The sequence below is a fragment of the Gossypium raimondii genome, chromosome 5 (assembly GCF_025698545.1).
Source record: "Gossypium raimondii isolate GPD5lz chromosome 5, ASM2569854v1, whole genome shotgun sequence".
Lineage (NCBI taxonomy): Eukaryota > Viridiplantae > Streptophyta > Magnoliopsida > Malvales > Malvaceae > Gossypium > Gossypium raimondii.
Window position 1 is genome coordinate 16,966,088 of NC_068569.1, and position 21,665 is coordinate 16,987,752.

The following is a 21,665-nucleotide window of genomic DNA, read 5'->3' on the forward strand; positions in this document are numbered from 1 at the left end:
TTGGTATACAAATCTTGGCTCTTATGATTTTACCCTGTGTGTGGATTTTTTTTTATTTTGTCTGCTTTGGAAAGTAGTGAAGTAGCTATTAGCCATGCCATTCTTCCATATGGATAGGATAGAACCTTTTCCTTACACATGCAAAAGCACGTTTCATGTCCAGGCAAATGCCAAAAGTAATTTTTTTTAAATAAATAAAAAATTTAGAATACATATCCGAAATTCAACCAAGTTTTAGATAGTGTAGCTTATAGTTTAGAATAGTGCACAAACAAACTGTTGAATCGCGATGAGACCAGCAGAGGAACTTGCGCGACAAACTTTTGACAAGGTAGCGGGGAGAGTCAGAATTTACGATATCCACTCAATTTAAAATTTGACCTATCCCTTTAAAATTTAATTCTCTTTTTAATAAAATCATTAAATTAAATAAAATAACCAATGAATAATTAAGGGAAACCATCCAACGTAACTCATAATTGGGCCCGACTGTTCAACTTAGATGAACCATGTCCATACGGGCATTTGGGCCAGTACAATTATGCATTCGTTGAAAATAGGAATATCAATACTAAGACGTCTGCTTACGTTTTTGACTGGAAATTCTAAGTATTAACGTTGAGCGGGGGAAATGTAAAGCTAAAATTTCACCCAACACAAGGCCTTGTTTCATTAGCCCAGCAGCCCCCATTCTTCAGATTTGCGCCATACAAAAATAAAAGCATTTGTAGCCTAGTTATGTGTTGTTGAACTATGACAGAAAAGGCTGAATTCCGGTCCTGCTTTTAGGCTTCAAAATCGAGTGGTTCATTGAGGGGAGAGAGTTTCAGGAAGTGATGGATGATGCATTAGGGAACCATCCCATCAGTCTTTTGATGAATTAAGTTGGGTGTTTGGTACTTTGGCGCATTCCATTTTGAGAGAAACACCACATGCAATAATGTCAGACCCTTTCACCCACTAACTTATTGCTTTTTTGTTTAGGATAAGGTGCCGATGGGGACGACAGCCCCTCCGCTTCAACGTCATTACCCTGACTCATCAATCCACTAATCTTCCCTTTCCATCACTACCAAGCTTCATCTTCAAGAGTCGGCAACAACTTACCACCTAATCAGGGATTGCCATCACACACACTTTAACCTGTTAGTTCAGATATAATTCCCTGTCTCAGTGCAACAAAACAGCAAGATTCTTTGTACCTACGAAGCTGCCAACTTCATTTCAGGATTTTTTTTTTTTCTTATGGGTTCCTCGGTCGATGGAGGAACACAACTGGGGAGAGTATAGGTAGCGGGGAAACTAAACATGAAAATTATCATCAATTCTTCTATTTTCATCCTCGTACCATATTTTATACTTATTTTGTATCAAAACTTTCTAAATTTCAAGCATCATATATTTAATTTACATGTAAGATAAATTCAAGTTAGGTCACCCTCTATCCAAGTCATATGTCATATAGGATGCCACACTGTTAATGAAGTTGTGGTCAATGCACTTGCCTATATAAATATCCAACTTAAAAGTTAAAACGACTCTTTGCCATATGGAAAACAACTACGTATTCCATTGGCATTACCCTCCAGTTCACCCATGAGTTGAGGGAATGTCGAATTAATGTTTCTTTATGGAACGACAAAGAACGTGGAAATCTATATAGGATCAGCCCCCACCTGAGATGTTGCAACTATCAAGCCTCGTGAAAAGGAGACCAAACAGTGTTCACTCATTTCATGGCATTTGGTGTATGGTTTTACTGCAAGTTGACATGTATGAACTACTTTTGGTACTTAAATCAGCAGGAGAACATATAACCTTGACGATAAGTATATATAGTACGGTGTTTTGAGCATCAATATCTATCAATCTGTAACCTTGCTGCAGAAAATCAAACCAAAATGAGAGCTTGGTACTTAATTGGCGCCTTGAGTGTACTCATCCAAGCACTGTTTTCACCAAAGAACATTGTTGCTGGACAATGTCTTCGTCATATAATGCTACCATCAGAAAGCACTATCAATAGAGAGTGCTGTTGTGAGGGAGCATCATGGCCAGATATTATTGGTACTACTAGAAAGCACTGTCAATATCACCAGGGAATGCCGCTGTCGTGAAACGCTATTATGTCCAATCAAATTATACCTGTACGACACATTAATAGCCAAAAGCAAGCATCTGGTCAATAAAAAGTTATGGATTGACTGTTGATAGGCTAGTTTAGCTAGTGTGAACAGCTGATAACTCGCTGAATGAACTTTTGCTTTTAAACATAACCTGGCATTGGAATCTTTTGACAAGAGTAACACATATATCATGGCAGGCAATTCGTATAATTTTTGAAGATTATGATATGACTGTGTCGAAATTGTTGTTGCACCACATTGATTCTTGAATTGCTAGGAATCCAAGTGCGATGAAAAGATATAAACAGAAAAGGTTTTCCTGGGGAAAAAAAGGTGACAAGACATGAACAGTGCCCCAAGAGTACTCGAAATAAATGGATCCATTCACTGAGAAACGTGATAAAGTTGCGAAACATCTCTGTTGCCACTTCTTTTTCCTTTACATATCTGCTTACATATTGTAGGGCGTTCCGCGATGATCCTATAGTTTCGTTAATCTTAAAAAGCTTTTAAGACCTTCCAGGTTTCAACTCGAGGGGTGGCAGAAATGAAAAGCAATCATCAAATGGATGAAAGACAGGATGAAGGCGTCGACGGAGACAATTCAACAGAGTGGCTTAACTTGAGTCTCGGTAGGCACGGAGATATTGTTGCACCAAAGAGTGGTTTCCAATCAAAATATGTTCCCAACAAGGTCTTCTCTTGCAACTTCTGCAGGAGGAAGTTCTGCAGTTCACAAGCACTCGGTGGCCACCAGAACGCCCACAAACGGGAGAGGGGAGTAGTTAGACGGTATCAGTCGGAGAGACTGATAGCAAGGGTGGGTTTGCCTGTAAATAGGCCAATGTCCCGATCACTTGGTGTTCATCCCCATTCACTTGTGCGCCAACTGAACACAGCTTGGAGACCTGTGGTTGCAAGATTCAATGACTCCAACAAAGAGATTGTGGGGGCATGGACTGGATCCATTGACAGAGATACAAGTTTGAACTGGCCAGGAAGTTATCATGTGGACTCGCAATCCTTGAAATCACCAGAAGAGCTGCTAAAAATCGACTTGGACCTCCGGTTATAATCTCCTTCCATAAATTAAATGAAATGTTCTGTAATGCCTATTTCATGAGGTTTCTAGTGCACTTTTAACAATCAAAAACTTTATGTTTCGATCACTTCCAAAGCACATATATGTTCATTTTATCGATATTGCACGGATGAACGAAATTCCAAAGCACAGATCACTTCTTGCAAAAGAAAGTTTTGCGTTAATAGCAGTATAACTGGCTTGGTAAGAAGCATAATTCTGACTTCAGAGCATGAACGCCCTACTCCAATATCCAACCCAAGAAGCATAACCTTTCTTATGTGCGAACCGGTTGAAAACGACAGATTATCACTTCAGAACAGCTATCCATAAAAGAACTTGCAATTTTTTTCCCTAACCCTATGCCAGGAGATCCACGGGGGGGATGGAATTGAGAAATATAAAACTGATTGGCTTGACATTTATCAAACAGAAAGCAAAGGGATAACAATTTAAGATCCAAGTTTGGTTATATAGAAACAACCCAAATCCAAAATGAAGTTTCAGTACAACAATAACAATCACAAGTCTTGAACATCTCAACAAATTGTTATACCAGAACTAGATCTGATAACTTATCAATTAGATGAAAACCGGACATATAGTTAATTTTAGAGAAAGGGTAAATGTAGATTTATTGCTTCCAGAGAATGACATCCATTTATCAACAAAACAGTTTCACATAATTCAGTTAACCACAAAGCTTGGAGATTGACTCTTCAACTTTTCAAAAGCAGTAGAAGCCAAAAGAAATACTTACAATCTGTCAATCAACATGTTTCAATATTGATTTCTATGAATCATTAACATACTAAAGTCCTGCTCATGTGAGAAAACGTTTGCCAAGTTAGTATCACTACCAACAATCGCTTACATCATAGATGCCACACCCATAGAGAGTTCTTCAACCAATAAAAAATTAGCAAGCTCAAGTGCCAGTCCCTTTTAAGTTCAAATATTCTTTTCACCCACATTCAGGCCTTCTATAGAAGTTACACATCAGAAATAGCATATGTCAAACTCTAACAGCTTTGAACATCTTCAACATATGAAACATCAACTTCTTGAACATCTTCAAAATAAGAAGCTGGAATCTCTGGAGAAGCAGGCATGGTTGCCACACATTTGAACTGCTCCCAACGAAATCAACGTTATTTCAATAAGACTACCACATGACAAGATAAATGATTATTGTATCAATGCATAGTATTTAGTGTACATACCTTATGCTGCTTGTATTTTTCTCTAACTGCTTGAAGTGCACCTCCTCTTCTACTCAAATATAAGTCATGTATGATAAGGACACATTCTTTTAGATCAGAGGCTTTGTAGCCCGAGTACTCTTGCACAGCAGAGCTCTGCAAGACACAAATGGTAAGTAAAAATTCACCACCTATGGACAAATCAACACCTAAAATGGCATGAAAGAAGAAACTCTTACCCAAGGATGCATCTTAGGTTGAATTATGAATCTTGCAAGGAATATAACAGAAGCAGCAACCATTGATGGTAAAAACTTTACACAGCCATAGTCCAACAAACTCAACTCTGCAAGGTAACATCCAAGGCATTCTAGCTGCAAGCTGGAATCCTGAGGAAGATCAAAAGAAATTATACAGTCAATAACAGATATTAACAACTTTGACTTAACAAATGCAAAAAAATAAAAACAAAGACATTTTTCTTACTTTGTAATCCTCTTGTGCAACCCTGGTAAATCTCCTGAAAAACATCAGAGAAAACAAAAACCAGAAGCAAAGCATTAAGTTTCTGGTGATTGGCATTACTTGATATGTATTGTCAACATAAATCCACATCCTAAAACATTCTTACCTCAGAAATGTTTTAACAGTAGGATTGCCCAATTCAAACTTCAAGGACTTGAGTATATCAGCCTCCATTTTCACCATCTTCAAATTGAGGCAATAACTTTCAGGCAATGAATCATGCAATGTACTATACATACGGAAAGTGAAAAGGGTAAATGTAGTCAAGTATAAAGAAGGAAAAATAATACCTCATCTTTCCTGTATGTATTATCTGTTATATAGCAAAAATCTTCCACATTTGGAGGGTTGATTTCTTCGTACTTTCTACTTGAAAAAACCACGGAAAAAGAGCAAAAAGTGAGTACAACATATCCCACAATTTCAAATAAAGAAAAAACACCAATTACCAAAGAAGTCAAAAGCTTACGACGCAATCAGCATTGAAGATACACCCAACAACTGAAGCCTTTGCCTGTTGAGAGCATTTAAAGACAGGTATCTATCGATGTAGGAAACTGTTATATATAAAGTATCCGAAACAAGCTTGTATTCATCTGCAACTTCCACCAACCAATCCACCAAAATCCCTCTCATATTTGTACTTACATCCTTCTGTACCTTCTCGATATAATCAGGTAAAGGTCTTCTCTTCGGATCCGCCTAATATTAATTGCATCACCCAAAAAAAGTCCTTTAGTGAACTGATCGGAGAAGCTTAAATGTAACAGACTGACTACCAATATATCCCTAACCTATTGCCAACGTTAACATCTTATTCAAACTCAAATTTCCTATTTTAGTTACTATGGTCAGAGTAAAGCAATATCCCAGATCAAAGCCCGTGAAGTTTTAAATAATGGCTAAGGGCAAACAGAATTTTTTTTTTCAATCTAAAAAGGTTTGTTGCTTAAGACACTATAAATTTGGGATACCTTAAGAAGACCATGTTTAAAAAATAGTGAATGAGAGAGGAAAAATACCTCCATTTGGCGAAGATATTCATAGATATCAGATACGTAATACCCACACATTTGTGGGTCAACAGATTTAGCATCGATATCCACCGGTTTATCAACTGACACCTCATCTGTTTTCACCTCCAAAGTCGGCTTTGCGACTTCCGTCTTTGATTTCAGCTTCCCTTTAGCTTGCTTCTTTTTGTTTTCCTTCCCCTGAACTTTATTCGCAGAGACAGCGACATTGGACAAGTTGGAAAGGTCCCCCAAGACAACCCTTTTCTTGTTCATGACTCTCCCTTCGATCAATCCCGCCGACTCGGCAGCTCGCTTCCTGGCCGCGGCCCTTGTCACTCTCACACAGTTCTCCTGATCCGCCATTGCCTCGCTCACTCTTCAGCCAACCTGTTGCAGTTGCAGAGAGAAAGAAAGAAAGAGGACGTGGGGAAGACTTGGAAACGAAGAGAAGAGAGAGATGGGGTTGAAGTGAGGGAAAGAGAGGGAGGGGAATAAAAGGAGTAAAAATGAGAAGCGGCATTTGGGATTTTGTTTTCAAAACTTGGGGGGGGGGGGTTGGCGGCATTTGGTAATAAAACCCACCGCTCAGTTTTTAAGTTGTTTTGAGTTTGGGGATTTGTTTTTTGCGGGCTTTCTCTATGTTTTAATTTTTAAATGATTTTCCTTTTTTGGGTTCTGAAATTTGAAAACAAAGGAGGAGAATCGTACCACCGCGGGTGTTTTACTTTCAAGTTTCCAGTTGTTCTTAATCTCTCTTAGAAGGCCTAAAGTATAAAGCCCAACCCGATTCAATGCACTTCAAAGGCTGGCCTGTAAGTTTTATAATTGGTTTACATTTTATTTTTGAAGAAGTTTTAATGCCATGGTACAAGTCTTATAAATTTAACATTTTTTTAACAAACTCAAATATCATTAATTAAACGCTTCAAGCAAATAACAGATCAAAACCCATACACCCACTTTTATATGCTCCACTCTCTTCCGAGTAACAGTTAAATCAACATGACTAATAGATGATAAAAACTTTAATGGAATACAGACGCCCTCGCTACGCAATGAGCCATCTTATTAGCTTCCTGTTTTATCCAACTAAAAGACAAGTTGGTAATTTTGGATTAAAGAAACAGATAATCCTAGGCCAACAATTCAAATCCAAACAAATCAGTTCGATTTTCCTTAAGCGCATTAACCGCAATTTTACAACCTAACTCAACAATCAGATCATCAATGTTATGCTTACAAAGCCATTTCAACACTTCATGGATAGCACTTATCTCGGCTATACGAGGGTTCCTTACTACAGCAAGGTGGCTCAATAAACTTCGCAGCAACTGACTACCATGGTCTCACACTACCGTGTTAGGGATCGGCCCGATTAAGCAACAAGTAACAAAAATAGCGGAATAAATTGAGAAATTGAACACACAAATTTAACGTGGAAAAATCCCTCCAAAGAGGATAAAAAACCACGGGTAAAGATAATTTTACTATAATGGCAAAAGAACGAAGAGCACAAAAGATGGTGATAAAACTAAACCCCAAACCCCGAAAACAAAGAACCCTCAAAACATAAACACAAAATTCTCCAAATGTGTTATGAGTTCTAATCTCTAAATGGGGTGTTTTTTCTAAGGTTGTAAAAGAGCCTATTTATAGGATAAATTCATATGTCAAATAATAATAAAATAATCTAAACTAATCAATATTTGATTGAAACAAATAAACAGAGTTTAACTAGAAGATTATTTCTCAAATTTGACTGAAAATAGGAGTCATACTTAACAAATCTCCACATTGACTCATATTTCTACAACGTCATCTTTGCCAAAGCCCGCCACGAGCCTATCTTGAACTATGCAGGAAATTAACTGAGTCGAATCTGTGCTTAGAAATTGTAAGACTTCTAGCCTTCGACTTGTACACTGCCAAATCAAAACTAACCCGGGTCTGATTTTCACGAACACAGTGCCCTAACTTTTCAAAACCTGCATCCAAAAGAGATTCTCTCTTCAACGAAACAGTCATACATTTTTTCCTCCTATGACCAAGTTGCCTTCGCTCCAAACGAGTTGACTTCAACTCTGTAACGGACGAGGGACGTTCAATTTCACCGGTCACTGTAGAACCTTCCAAAATATAAAGACTGCCAGTTCTTTTACCTTTTAACAAAACGAGAGCTCCACGAGATACTTTAATGTTGCTTGACTCGATGTTGATTCTGCATCCTTTTAAGTCTAAAATACTAAATGAGATGAGATTCTTTTGTAAATCAGGTACATACCTGACATCTGAGAGTGTCCTAATCGTCCCATCGTGTATCCTAATTTTAACAATACCAATACCAATTACCTTACTAGATGAATCGTTTCACATGCGCACAACTCTACCTTCAACCGAACTGTATGTGGAGAACCATTCTCTATTGGGACACATGTGGAAAGAACATCCCGAATCTAGGATCCACTCGGACGTGAACTTGGAGTTAACGCTCGTAGACACTAACAAGAAATTATCACAGCTTTCATCGATCAAATTAGCACCAGCTACATCTTCCTCGTTACTCTCAGCAGCTCTTTTATTTCACAGTTTATAACAATCTGCTTTGACGTGACCTAACTTTTTACAATAGCGACATCTTTTGTCTCGTTTCTTTGATGCCATCAAAACAGAAGCTTGCATATCTACTTTGCTATCCAAATGAAGCTCATTTTCGAGTTTGTCTCTACTCAACAAATGACCCTTCACATCTTCGAACGAAAGTTTGTCTATGCCATAAATCAGGTTCTCCCTGAAAGGCTTGTATGAAGGGGGTAAAGAGCACAATAATAGCATAGCTTGATCTTCATCATCAATATGAACCTCAACGTTCTTTAAATCATTTAAAAGAGTAATGAATTGACTGATGTGATCTCTAAGAAGCTCACATTCGTTCATGCGAAACGTAAATAGACGTTGTTTCAACACTAAACGATTAGCTAGAGACTTAGTCGCATAAAGAGTTTCTAACCTTTTCCACAAGGCGGATGAGGTCTTCTCCATCAATACCTCCTGCAATACCGTATTCGCGAGGCACAACTGGATTGCAAACAAGGCATTTTCATCTAGCTCTTCCCATTATGTTTTATTTAGATTCTCAAGCTTTTTCCAAGTAACAACCTTTTTCAAACCGGATTGAACTAGAATTGCCATCATCTGAACTTGTCACAAATTGAAATTTGTCTCACTATCGAACTTCTCAATTTCAAACCTTATTGCTGCCATATCTAAATTAGCTGATCTATGAAAATTGAACTAGCTCTGATACCACTTGTTAGGGATCGACCCGATTAAGCAACAAGTAACAAAAATAGCGGAATAAATTGAGAAATTGAACACACAAATTTAACATGGAAAAACCCCTCCAAAGAGGATAAAAAACCACGGGCAAATGTAATTTTACTATAATGGCAAAAGAACAAAGAGTATAAAAGATGGAGATAAAACTAAACCCCAAACCCCGAAAACAAAGAACCCTCAAAATGTAAACACAAAATTCTCTAAATATGTTATGAGTTCTAATATCTAAATGAGGTGTTTTTCCTAAGGTTGTAAAAGAGCCTATTTATAAGCTAAATTCATATGTCAAATAATAATAAAATAATCTAAACTAATCAGTGTTTGATTGAAAAAAATAAACAGAGTTTAACTAGAAGATTATTTCTCAAATTTGACTGAAAATAGGAGTCATACTTAACATACCGCAACAAAACTCGACTATCTTGCCTCCTGAAAAAAGGTTGTATTTACGTTACATTTAAGCTTACCAGCTGTCAGGTGACTTCAACTGGCTGTCGTTTTAGCATCCAACGTCGTGGTACGTAAGTACTGTTGAAAACATTCTATGCAACTTCTCATTGCTATAAGAATTTATGCATCACTCAAACAATATCGTCAACCATCAAGTTAGTACCCTTTCATATCAACAAATTATGATGGATCCACATGCTCCAACAAATGGTTAAATAACAACGTACATGAGACAAACTCGTCGAATTGATCAGAATCTGTAACACCTGTTATGTCAACAACTCCGACTACCCTCCATTCACCTTATACTAGATTGATTAAGCTGTAGAACACGAAAAAAGGACATGATTCGAAGTCTCCACATTCCCACAACCAAAACAACTATCGCTCACATTAAAATGCTTTTCAATAAGTCTCATTTTGGTTGGGACATAGTTCATCATACATCGCCATATAAAATTATTTACTTTGACGGAATTTGTCCATTCCATAACCTTAACCAAGGTCCATTCTCCCTAACAAGAGATAAATTAGTGTACATATCAAGAGCTAACCGGTACCTCGACTTAATCAAATAACAACCATTAATAATCTACTGCCAAATTAATCAATCCAATCTTCAGACAATACCCATCGAAACCTAATACATTATTTTATTTTAAAAAAATTAACAAATCTCTTTATACTCATTAGTCACGTGATTTATTTTGCAAAACATAGGTATTAAATTTTACCTCAATTGAAGAAAACTTGTTTTTCCTTATGTTTTCATTCTCCTGATATTTCAAGCGTGTACTTAAAAACTTAATGATTTTTTTGTAGAAAAAAAAGTGACGTGCTACATATCCTAATGCAAGGATTGAATTTTTTTTTCCATTACAAAATTATTTTGGGCTCAATCTGCCTCATTGCTGTTGGAACATTTTCAAATATTTATAGTGCTCCAATAACTATAAATGAATGAGTGTAATTAATCAAAAGTTATATTATTTGATTTTTTGAAAAAGAACTATAACAATTTAAATAGGAATGAGATTTCATTTAGAAATCACACCAACAAATTCAATATTCTTTCTTTCCTTCATTCATTTTATAATATTATTAGATTATTCTATAAAGTATTACTGCAGAAATCATTTGTAGAAGTTGAGTTTCTTGTTATACATTGCTCAGTTTGTAGTGGACTATTCTCGTCAGTGCAAAATGCAAATAGTCATTGGCTTCATAGTATACTCGAGGTTAATTTGCTTAGAACTTATTTGCATACCGAAGATAGGTGGGGTGAATATAACCTTAAAGATAGTGGCTTAATACACGCTTGGAACCTTGTCCTATTTCTTCTTTTTCTGTTCGAGTTCCACTAGTATGTTCGAGATTTTCCTCACCGGAGATTTGTACTAACAATTGCAACTGTGAATAAATCTCCCATTTTCATAACCAAGCACCAAAGCTTGAACAATTTGTTGGTGATTCTTCATCGTTTGTTTGACATTCAAACAGTCAATTTGAAGCTCTAGACTCATCTTCAACTTAAATCTATGATCCCAACAACTCAACTTAAAACACTAGATTCGAGCTGAACACAAGAATATGAGGTCAAAGTTGAAACTCAGTTGATTCATTTACAATAATTAAAAAAGACTTCTCTAAAATGAGTGTTTACAAAGTGTAAGCTCTCAATGAAAATGAATAAAAACTTGTACAAAAATTTACAGTAAAACTCTCATGAAAAATGTCCAAGAGAAAAATATAGAAAGTTAAAACTCAAATGTGTTTTCTCTTGATTTTTTGTTTGAGTATGCATCCCTTGCTTATTGGAGTGTGTTTGGCTATCCATTTTATAGCCATTGTAGCATAAAGAGTCACAACTTTAGACACTGCTAAATGTAAAGGAATTGATCCGAGATCGATCATTTACATTAAAAATGTAACTATTAAACACAAGTGATCTATTCCAGAAGAAAGGGGAGCAATCTTCGTGATTAATCCTCTAGAGGGAGGGATCATCCCATTGCCATTTTAGAAAGTATTGCAGCTCCTGACTTGAGGGAAGATCAATTCTATAAAGGAATGGTTGATCATATATTGTAAAACCTTTTGAAATGTGTTTAATGGAATTTTCAATGATATTTCCACAAAATAAGTCAACAATAAGATATATTTTCATTTTTAAATATTATCATATCTATAACTCACTAAATTAAAGTAACAAATTTGGCATAGATAGAATTGATCCCTTTGCTCTCTATTTTTTTAACAAAAATTAGTAAAGAGCATGGAACCAGCCTAGATGCTAAACATTAAGAACACAGCAGAAATATAGATCCCCAAAACCTGTTGCGGCAAAGGTTGCCAAAACTGTCAGCCACCCTATTACTTTCCCTATACATATGCACTATCTCAAGTCGACCTCCCAGTTTTTTCGTAACAGATCCCAAACATCTCTATAAATTTTAATATAATATTTCAATATAAAGAAGAATATATAATAATTTAAAAAAATTAACAATTGTGTCTTGATACAAACATTATTGTCATATCGATGTGATAAGGTATGGGTTCGAGTGCGCTGAAGTGAATTATCCTCCCATTTATGGATTACAAAGGAGTTGTGAATAATTCAAGACATTATGTTAAAAAATTAAAAATTGTATGATAAATTCTCATGTGAGAAAGATAATAAATATAATGTCTATTGCTAAAAAACATTATTGTATTGTATATAAAGTACAACATAACAATGATCCATTTCTTTGTTATTTTTTGTTTCATTTCCATGTATAAAATATCAAAATCTGCATTCTAATTCTAGATTTTATATATTACCCCATATCCTTCAATATGGAGAATTGTCCGGGGCCCTAAGTTCGTAAGAGAAGTAGGACAATTAAGCTTCAAAAGCCCAACCATGAACTAGTTTGTTTGGTCCCCAAATACTACCTGTTGGATAGAGTTGAGTCCAAGGGGACAGGTTGACATCAATAACTTGTCCAAATTCAGGACGTTGTACATTATTGTGGTTCTCTAAACCTCTTGCGAGGCTTAACTGCTCCTCAACATTTATTTCTTCTTCATTCAGGAGATCAGTGGATTGTGGTGGTAAGATTTCAGCTACAGCTGGTGCCTCATCTCTGCAAAATATGAAATTAAAGCTGTTTAAAAAAAATTCTCTTCTCAAGCGAAGAAAAAAAATATTTCAGTAAAGCCTGTACATAATTGATGCACATCCTGGAGGAAGAAGACCATTTGAATCCAAAAAGTTCAAGAAATGATTGGAAATACTGCTGGAACTTGTTGTAACAAAGCCATTTACATCTCCAGCCTCTGGTGGAAGTTTTCCCTAGAAATATATTGAATCTTATAAATATTACTTCTAATATATAAAATCTGTATATGAAAAGAGCATTTTACTCATTTAAAAATACCTTTGTAGTTGGCGGAGGACCAGGAGAAGTATATTTTTCCTCTAAAACTTGCTGTTTGGGTACCACAATTTCATTAACTTCGGCATATATTTATATACCATGTAGAGGCAGCTAAAGTTAAATGCTATATATGCAGTTCTATACCTTGTGTAAGCGCACTTGTTTCAGTGTTTCCTCCAGGATCTGCTCATGGTAGTAGGCCTGAATCAACGTTGTGATTTCGGAAGCATCGCCTTCAAATATTCTGAAACAAGTTTTCTTGTTTAGCTAATTTCAGTGGGGAAAAAAAACCAACAAAAAGAGCATGATGTGATGAGGGTCTTGATTAATGTAGGTTCTATGGACTAAATTAATGCTAGTACAAGAGTTTAAGTAACCTTAATCGTTTCTCCATATTGGCAATCCGAGACTTGCAGCTAATAATCTCTTGCTGAAACTCCTAAAATTTAAGTCAAAGGATGTGATTACCTAAGAAATCAAACAATTTATTAGCATCCTATTATAATGTTCTCTCCGCCAATTACCTCAAGTTGGGGATTGATGCACTCCGGGCTGCTTCACAAGCAAAGACAAAAAAATATATAAAGGGAAACTATAATCAAGTTAGAAGAAAAAAAAAGGAGAAATCAGAGGACTTGATTTGGCGAAATTAAGAATCCGAAACCTGGTTGGTTGGGAGGTTTGATCGGCTTCATCCCTTAGCTTACCAAGTGCCTTTATTAGGAACTGCAAATATGTTAAAACACAAAATTGCATCTTAATTTAAAAGCCATGAAAAGTAACAGCCACTGATATATGTTTTTTTTTTTTGGGGGGGGGGGTGTCGTCTATACCTCCTTATTACGCAGCCTTCATGTATGGTCGCGTTGTAGCAAGCCAACACACACCAACATCAATCATGGCGATATTAACACCACATAAATCTCTCACTAGGGGCAAAAAAAGAAAACAGAAAATATCTAAACTGAGGTTTCTCTTACCTTCCTCGCTCATGCTCTGGGAGATTGACATACCGTCCTAGAATCTCCTCAATGCTTCAGTACAACAAAACCAAAGCTGATATAACAGGATTTTCCTTAATTATAAGAAAGCTATTCAATTTATGTTCCTATTCTCTGATCATCTTAATTAATATACGTGTGTGTATAATCAGGATGCGACAACTTAACAATTACGATATATAATATATGCAGTGATAAAATTAAGAAATGGAAAAAGTAGTAGGTTGTAGCAGACCTTTTATTACCAGAGAAGAGACTAAGTCTTCCAGATGGGGAAAACATGATAAGAGCGACATCAACATCACAGAGAACAGAAAGTTCATAAGCTTTCTTGATAAGCCCATTTCTCCGTTTTGAGAAAGTGACTTGCCTGTTTGTTGTATTCTCAATCCTCTTGATCTGGAGCTTTACTCTACCCATCACTTAGTTATTCCCCCCTTCCCGGGTCTGGCTTTTACTTCCTTTTCTTTTTCAAACAAATCTGCACCGTTTGAGGAGGATATGGTTAAGTTGAAAATGGTGTATTTGAAAAAGGACAAAAAACACCATCACTTAAATATATATACTGAAGTGCTTTGGGATTTACATTAATAGTTAGCCTCTTGGCGGCCAATAAATGAAGGAGCAGAAGAGGTTTGAAAAGGATAGATGAGATGAGAAGAGGGAAATAATCAATGGATTTTGTCACTGTCAGGCAATTCGCAGAAGATGACGAGACAGATGGCGGTGTGATCCTGTGGCCAGTTACTTTTAATCAAAGAAACTGCCATCTGTATCAGACAAATATGAAGTTTGTAGTCTAATAGCTAAACATGCGATAAACAAGGTCGATTAGCTAGCTATATATATTTGTACAGCTCTCTACTCATTCTTCTTCATTCCGAGCTCTTTACTCTTTGGTGTGAATGGTGGAATCACGATTCTACGTATAACAAACAGTCAAATGATTGAACTATAATCAAAATGTGTTTAATTGATATAATTGAATTGAAAATTTTATAACTCATACCTTTTTATTAAGAAATATTAAAATATCAATTTTGAATTAAATGAAATTGACGTTAAATAATAAAAGTTTTATGTTGTAGGTATAAAAGTTGAATTCAATAATCTTAGCAACCTCGATTATATAAAAAAACTCATAATATTTAGTAATCAACTTCATATCAACAATATGGATTCATAGTATCAATTATAGTAATTAATTATTATAGATGAATTCATATTTCGTAATATAAAACTGACACAACATATAGTCCTCGTGGATAACAATCAACATAGACATCAAAATTATAATATATATATATATATATATTCCTTGACTTGATAATCACACGGTTGTTAATAAACAGTAAAGGGTATCTCCCAAGAAATTTCAAAACCCATATTCCTCGTCGAGTGAAATCAGAAAACAAGAGAAATCGACCATCGTAACTAGAATTCGATTGAGTTACAAATAAAAAAAGTAGTGGAAGAAAGCATCTTTGTTTCTGGTTTTGATCTGATCGAGATAAATTATAAGAATGCATGATGAAAGGGGTCTCAGGCAGCACATGGTGTCGCACTTTCAGTTGTGTTTTTCTTTGACCTCGAAGCAATGATTTTGCCGTGCCTTTCCTGGTACCAGTAACTGACCACACGTGTGATCCCCTCTGCATTTTTCTAGCAGGCAATCTTTGTCTTGTTTTGTTTCTCTCCAGACTCCCAACAAACACAGACGCACGCCATTGAATGTCAAGATATAGCTCTGCCGCTTACCAGAAATATATAGTTCTTTTCAAGGGAACTCATAAACGTATTAATTCCAATGAGGTCAGTTGGCTTGTGTTCTTTTCATTGGATCATCCACTAGTTTGATCAGAATTTGCAATTAGTCAGTCTTTTCACCCTAAAATGGAAGGAATTAATATTAGAATTGTACCAAAACTTGACTCTTACACAAATAATGATATCTAATGTTCGCTGGATTTAGTTTCCACTGTGAATAAAATCTGTATTGTTAGTATATATCTTTCAGCATGTATGAGTTGACAACTGTGCAATTTAAAATTAGTTGTTAAATTATTTCGGCTGCCAGGGCTCATTTTGTTGGAGGATGCCAAAAGTAAAAAACTCCTTGCAAAAATATTGAATCGCGCCAGGTAGGGGTCGAACCTACGACCTTCTGCTTAGGAAACAGACGCTCTATCCACTGAGCTACAAGCGCCTTGTTAATATATATAAACTAATAATTTTAAAATGAAAGTTAGACGAACCATTAGTCTCTTGGATATTTTTCTATAAAAATAATATTAAATTTAATTAATTACGTGGAGACAAATTATTTATGGAAATGGGCTGTTTGCTACAGCACTCGTCGGTGCCACCTAACACATCGATGGCACCACACTCCTTTGTTAGTCAATCATCACATAATCATTTGATTTTTTTTGAAAGATTTTTTTATTGGTGCCACAACTATATCAAATGACACTCGTATGTATTGTTTTAAAATACTCATGAAAATACAATTATGCCAATGGAAAAAAACCAAAAAAATAAATGGTGCCATCGAGCATCTCCGGATGATATAGGTAAACTTGGAACCGCGGAGCAAAACTGTCAAAGCGCTACTCCAAATGATAAGAACTACCCTCCAGTTGTATGTATGACCTCGCAGGTTCGGGCTCGGGCTCGAGTTGGGGAGCAAGAGGCCGATGTGATTGACTCGGTCTGCTTTGTACCATAAACTAACCACCACTCGTTCTCCATGTACTAATGTTGGTAAGTGGACCGGGGGTGTCAAATTAAACAAACAAGATTCGAATCGAGGCTTCCTCTCCATTCAGGTGTTCCACAATACAATATATTGTTGATGCTCCAATGCCAAATTATTTGCTTCTTTTCCCTTCTTATTAATTTCGTGGACATTGTCGAAGTTTTGTGGAACGACCAGAACATCTTGTTTGCACCTGAATTATCACAGAACTCAATCCCCATTGTACCACTCAACGGTTGAAAAATTCAACACTGGTGTGTTAATACACCACACGAGTGAATGTTGGTGAGCCAACGAGGAAATGAGAGGCGTAATGGCCAACGCAGTATATGACATCCATACGAATTGCACAATTAATAACATTGTTATAGTGACATGAGTCAAATAACATAAATAAAATAATTACATGACATGGATATAATTTTATCTTGGAAAAAATTATCTCCTCCACGGCGTATGCCTCAATCATCTGTTGGTAGACAATGATGGTTTTGAACTTCTCGATACCCAGGCAAGTAAACAATCCAAAAATAAAGCAACTTGTTAGAATGCATTTTCATAAATAAAATAAAATTATTGATCAAAGTTTTTTTTTACCTATTTACAAGTGGGAACACGCGTGTTTGGTGGCTCACTAATGCAATAAACGACATCCTGTATAGTGCCCAAAACTGCAGCAGTGTCATGCATTCGCCTATATATTGGGTATCATGTTTTATCGCCCGACAAAATTTATGATGCAACGTTGCTAATACTGTTGAACCCCAACTGTACGAATGGACAACTTGCAAATCAACCAATAAAGACAAGTACATCATGTGAACTTTATTATTTTTTCCATCCGACATAAGTACCCCTATCAATTGCAGCATATACGTTTGAGCAACACACATCTTCTCCCACTGTAACACCCCTAACCCGTACATAAATTTATCATATCGTCTCTTATATGAGCCCTTGAGGCCCAAAACATACATTAGAAATAAGTCGGGACTAAATCGGAAACTCAGAGAATTTTTCGCAAAATCTCAAATTTTTTCTAAGGTATAGGGGACACACGCCTTGTAACACCCCTTACCTGAGACATTTATCGGAGTCGGGCACAAGGCGTTACCTGACTTAACTTACTAGTTCGGAGCATACAAAATTTGCTTTTAAAATTAATTATGTAATATCCCGAAAATTACTACTGTAATATCCCGAAAATTACTATAGTAAGAAAGTAGGTATCCTTGATATAGTAAGATGAGGAAATAAAGTGACAAAAAGGGAAATTTTGAGTTATGGAAACATTGGGAAGTATATTATGATATATTAATTCAAGAAACGATTAAATCGCAAAAGTGAGAAAAGTTTTGTTGATTAAGAGTAAATACTCAAAATTTGAGGGGATAAAGTGTAAATATGAAAAAGTTGAAGGACCAATGGTGCAAATATTTTAAGGGTGGAATAATCTAGAAACTAAGGAAAATGAATAAATTAGGACCAAATTGAAAAGGTTAAGAATTTTGAGGGACTAAATCACAATTTTACCAAATTAAGTGATGACTTAAGGATGGAATTTTTAAAGATTATAAAGGGAAAAATGGTCAATTAGAAGAGAGAGAAATCTAGAAGGCAATGATGATATTGGAGATATTTTAGATTAATTAATTAAATAAATATTAGTTTATTAATATTTAATTTGATTTTTAAACAATATTTTATTATTTTATTTAGTATATATATAAGAAAAGGAAGATGAAGAGTCACCATCCCACCATTTTTTCCCATGCACCAACGTGAGAAGAAGAGAGAAAGAAAGAAAGTTTTCCCTTCACTAATATAATATTTCTCATCACTTTCACTTATTTCCCTTCACTAATATATCAAGAACATAAGACCTTATATAAGAAAACTCTACTATAACATCATTTCTATGCTTTTTCAATAATATCAAACTTAAAAATATATTGAAATTTTGATGTTCTTACCTTGTCCTATTTGTTTCAACCTTTAACTTGATTTTCTCTCTCCTTCAGCTTCTCTTTCTTGAATCTAACTTAATATTCTAGCTCCCCATAGTCTCCTTGTTATCTTTCTCTCTTGATGGATATGGAAATTCTTTTGATTTCTAGGTGAAAATGGTGAATTTTTGGTAGAAAGACCAAATTGTAAAGAAAGCAAAACTTTCTTTCTTTCTCTCTTCTTCTCACGTTGGTGCATGGAAAAAAATGGTGGGATGGTGACTCTTCATCTTCCTTTTCTTATATATATACTAAATAAAATAATAAAATATCATTTAAAAAATCAAATTAAAATATTAATAAACTAATATTATTTAATTAATTAATCTAAAATATCTCCAACATCATCATTGCCTTCTAGATTTCTGTCTCTTCTAATTGACCATTTTTTCCTTTATAATCTTTAAAAATTCCATCCTTGAGTCATAACTTAATTTGGTAAAATTGTGATTTAGTCCCTCAAAATTCTTCACCTTTTCAATTTGGTCCTAATTAATCTATTTTCCTTAGTTTCTAGATTATTCCACCCTTAAAATATTTACACTATTGGTCCTTCAAATTTTTCATATTTACACTTTAACCCCTCAAATTTCGAGTATTTACTTTTGGGCAACAAAACTTTTCTCACTTTTGCGATTTAATCCTTTCATGAATTAATATGTCATAATATAATTCCCAATGTTGCCATAACTCAAAATTTCCCTTTTTGTCACTTTATTTCCTTATTTTACTATCAAGGATACCTACTTTCTTACTGTAGTAATTTTCGGGGTATTACATAGTAAGTTCATAGGCTCATAATAAAATCTTACCAAAATTTCACTAACAATATTAATAAACAAATAAAAATTCAAAATTTCCTACCAACCACAATCTCAAACAATGAATTTACTCAATCGAACTTATATTCCAACATTTGGCTTCAATTGCATTTTTAAATACTTGTCAAATTAATGATCATTTTACATATTTGAGTACATCGTTTACCCGGTGCCACAATTTGCTTGAATCTTTTACAATGCTATAACTCAGTATGGTTTCATTCACTGAAACACCATACCTAATTTTCACAACTCAGTATGGTTTTCTTCACTGAAACACCATACCTACTTTTCACAATTTGCCATGGATTCACCATAGACTTATTCGTCAATTCATCACTGATTACCGAACGTATGTACCCAATCCTGCGTATCCCTTAATTTGAACTAACAATCTCATTTTTTCTCATTTTTACCATAATCATAATTCAACAACAATATATGAATTGATACAATATATCATTCCCACATTAACAATTAATCATAAAATTTCAGTCATATGAACTTACCTGGGCCAATTTGTAGGAGTTGTAAAAGTTCAGGGATTAGTTTGATACATTCTCTTTTCCGCATTTATCTTCGAATTCCCTATCTATAATATAATCTTTTCCATTCATTAGCATCTAATTCAATACTAATTCACTTTGCAATTTATGCCCTACAATTTTAAAATTACACTTTTATCCAAAATTTATAATTTTACAATTTAGTCCATGCTCAATTAACACTTTAATTGAACAAATTTTTCCTCCAATAACACTTTATCTAATCACTTTAGACTACTATACAACCTGTGATATTCAGAATTTAAGTACAAAACCCCAATTCCTAACTTTTTCACAATTAGGTCCTAAAATCATTAATCACTTAATAAAATCATAATATAATGAAATTAAAACTTCAAATCTATAATAATTCATCATAAAATTCAAGAAATTATTCATGGTAACTTAAAAATCACCCATGGAATCAAAAACTAATGAATTCAATAGATGGACCCAGAGTATAAGTCACAAAACATAAAAATTTCAAAGAAAAAGCAAGAATTGAACTCACATGGTATAAAAATATGAGAAACAGCTTGTTTCAGACCTCCTATGGCATTTTTTCTGATAAATTATGAAGAAATCTCTAGATTTTTCATTTTGTCTTTGTTTTATATATTTAATTTGTGAAGTTTCCAATTTTGCCCTTGTTTCTCCTTACTTTCTTGCTGATTTTTCTTGCCCAACCATTCATCCCATATAATTTGGGCCTAATTTCCTTTTAAATCCCTCATTATTAGTCACTTAAGCTATTTGATCACAATTTAACAAATTTTACACTATTTTCAATTTAGTCATTTTTAGTTAATTGACTATCCAAACATTAAAATTTTCTAACGAAACTTTTATACTAACTCAATGACACTCCATAAATATTTATAAAAATATTTATGGCTCGGCTTATGAATTCAAGGTCTCGATACCTCATTTTAGACCCAATTTACCTATTAAATTCTTTTTAAATCACAAAATTCACTAATTCAAGAATTCTTCTATAATCACACTTGTCTCATATGTATTTATTTATTAGATTTTAAAACTCACTGGTCGGATTTAGTGATTTCAAATCACTGTTTCCGACACTACTGAAAATTAGGCTGTTACAACTCTCCCCCCATTTAGAAAATTTCGTCCCCAAAATTTGTTACCTGAAAATATGTTTGGATATTGTGATTTCATTGATTCTTCTATCTCCCAGGTTGCCTCCTCCATACCATGTCGATGCCAGAGCACCTTTACCAACTGTACCCGTTTGTTCCACAATTCTTTAACTTCTCAAGCCAAAATTTTCACCGGTTTCTCCGAATAAGTCATGTCTAATTGTATCTTTATCTCGATATGAGGAATCACATGCGAAGGGTCCGATCTATACC

At 34.9% G+C, this 21,665-nt stretch overlaps 3 protein-coding genes and 1 non-coding gene across 4 annotated transcripts; 1 reads left to right on the forward strand and 3 right to left on the reverse strand.

Annotated features, from left to right (window-relative positions):
- Positions 1 to 2,356: 2,356 nt before the first annotated feature.
- LOC105770597 (zinc finger protein 7) lies at positions 2,357 to 3,295 on the forward strand. Its single transcript, XM_052630750.1, has one exon. The coding sequence runs from the start codon at positions 2,674 to 2,676 to the stop codon at positions 3,199 to 3,201; it is 528 nt and encodes a 175-aa protein (XP_052486710.1). The 5' UTR covers positions 2,357 to 2,673; the 3' UTR covers positions 3,202 to 3,295.
- A 521-nt stretch (positions 3,296 to 3,816) lies between these two features.
- LOC105770596 (putative cyclin-A3-1) lies at positions 3,817 to 6,480 on the reverse strand. Its single transcript, XM_012591869.2, has 8 exons — positions 5,957 to 6,480; positions 5,404 to 5,636; positions 5,225 to 5,300; positions 5,041 to 5,117; positions 4,896 to 4,929; positions 4,649 to 4,798; positions 4,431 to 4,565; positions 3,817 to 4,337 (listed from the first exon to the last, which is right to left on the reverse strand). Exons 1-8 carry the CDS (start codon positions 6,311 to 6,313, stop codon positions 4,230 to 4,232), a joined length of 1,170 nt encoding a protein of 389 aa, XP_012447323.1. The 5' UTR covers positions 6,314 to 6,480; the 3' UTR covers positions 3,817 to 4,229.
- Positions 6,481 to 12,404: 5,924 nt separating this feature from the next.
- Positions 12,405 to 14,700, reverse strand: LOC105770939 (agamous-like MADS-box protein AGL104). The gene is made up of 10 exons (XM_012592315.2): positions 14,398 to 14,700; positions 14,142 to 14,195; positions 13,995 to 14,010; positions 13,826 to 13,887; positions 13,686 to 13,713; positions 13,539 to 13,600; positions 13,306 to 13,405; positions 13,162 to 13,212; positions 12,949 to 13,076; positions 12,405 to 12,867 (listed from the first exon to the last, which is right to left on the reverse strand). The coding sequence occupies exons 1-10, from the start codon at positions 14,580 to 14,582 to the stop codon at positions 12,624 to 12,626; spliced, it is 930 nt and encodes a 309-aa protein (XP_012447769.1). The 5' UTR covers positions 14,583 to 14,700; the 3' UTR covers positions 12,405 to 12,623.
- A 1,595-nt stretch (positions 14,701 to 16,295) lies between these two features.
- TRNAR-CCU (transfer RNA arginine (anticodon CCU)) lies at positions 16,296 to 16,368 on the reverse strand. The gene has a single exon. It is a non-coding gene; the product is annotated as a tRNA-Arg (tRNA).
- Between the last annotated feature and the right edge of the window lie 5,297 nt (positions 16,369 to 21,665).

Excerpts from the sequence above, each read along its gene's own strand:
- LOC105770939 (XM_012592315.2), bottom strand. The coding sequence starts at position 14,582 with ATGGGTAGAGTAAAGCTCCAGATCAAGAGGATTGAGAATACAACAAAC. Across the intron at positions 14,196-14,397 it reads CTCTTCTCTGGTAATAAAAG|CATTGAGGAGATTCTAGGAC; the intron begins GTCTGCTACAAC and ends GTTGTACTGAAG. Across the intron at positions 13,601-13,685 it reads GCATCAATCCCCAACTTGAG|GAGTTTCAGCAAGAGATTAT; the intron begins GTAATTGGCGGA and ends CTTAAATTTTAG.
- LOC105770597 (XM_052630750.1), top strand. The coding sequence starts at position 2,674 with ATGAAAAGCAATCATCAAATGGATGAAAGACAGGATGAAGGCGTCGAC.
- LOC105770596 (XM_012591869.2), bottom strand. The coding sequence starts at position 6,313 with ATGGCGGATCAGGAGAACTGTGTGAGAGTGACAAGGGCCGCGGCCAGG. Across the intron at positions 4,930-5,040 it reads ACTGTTAAAACATTTCTGAG|GAGATTTACCAGGGTTGCAC; the intron begins GTAAGAATGTTT and ends GATGTTTTTCAG. Across the intron at positions 4,799-4,895 it reads TTGCACAAGAGGATTACAAA|GATTCCAGCTTGCAGCTAGA; the intron begins GTAAGAAAAATG and ends GATCTTCCTCAG.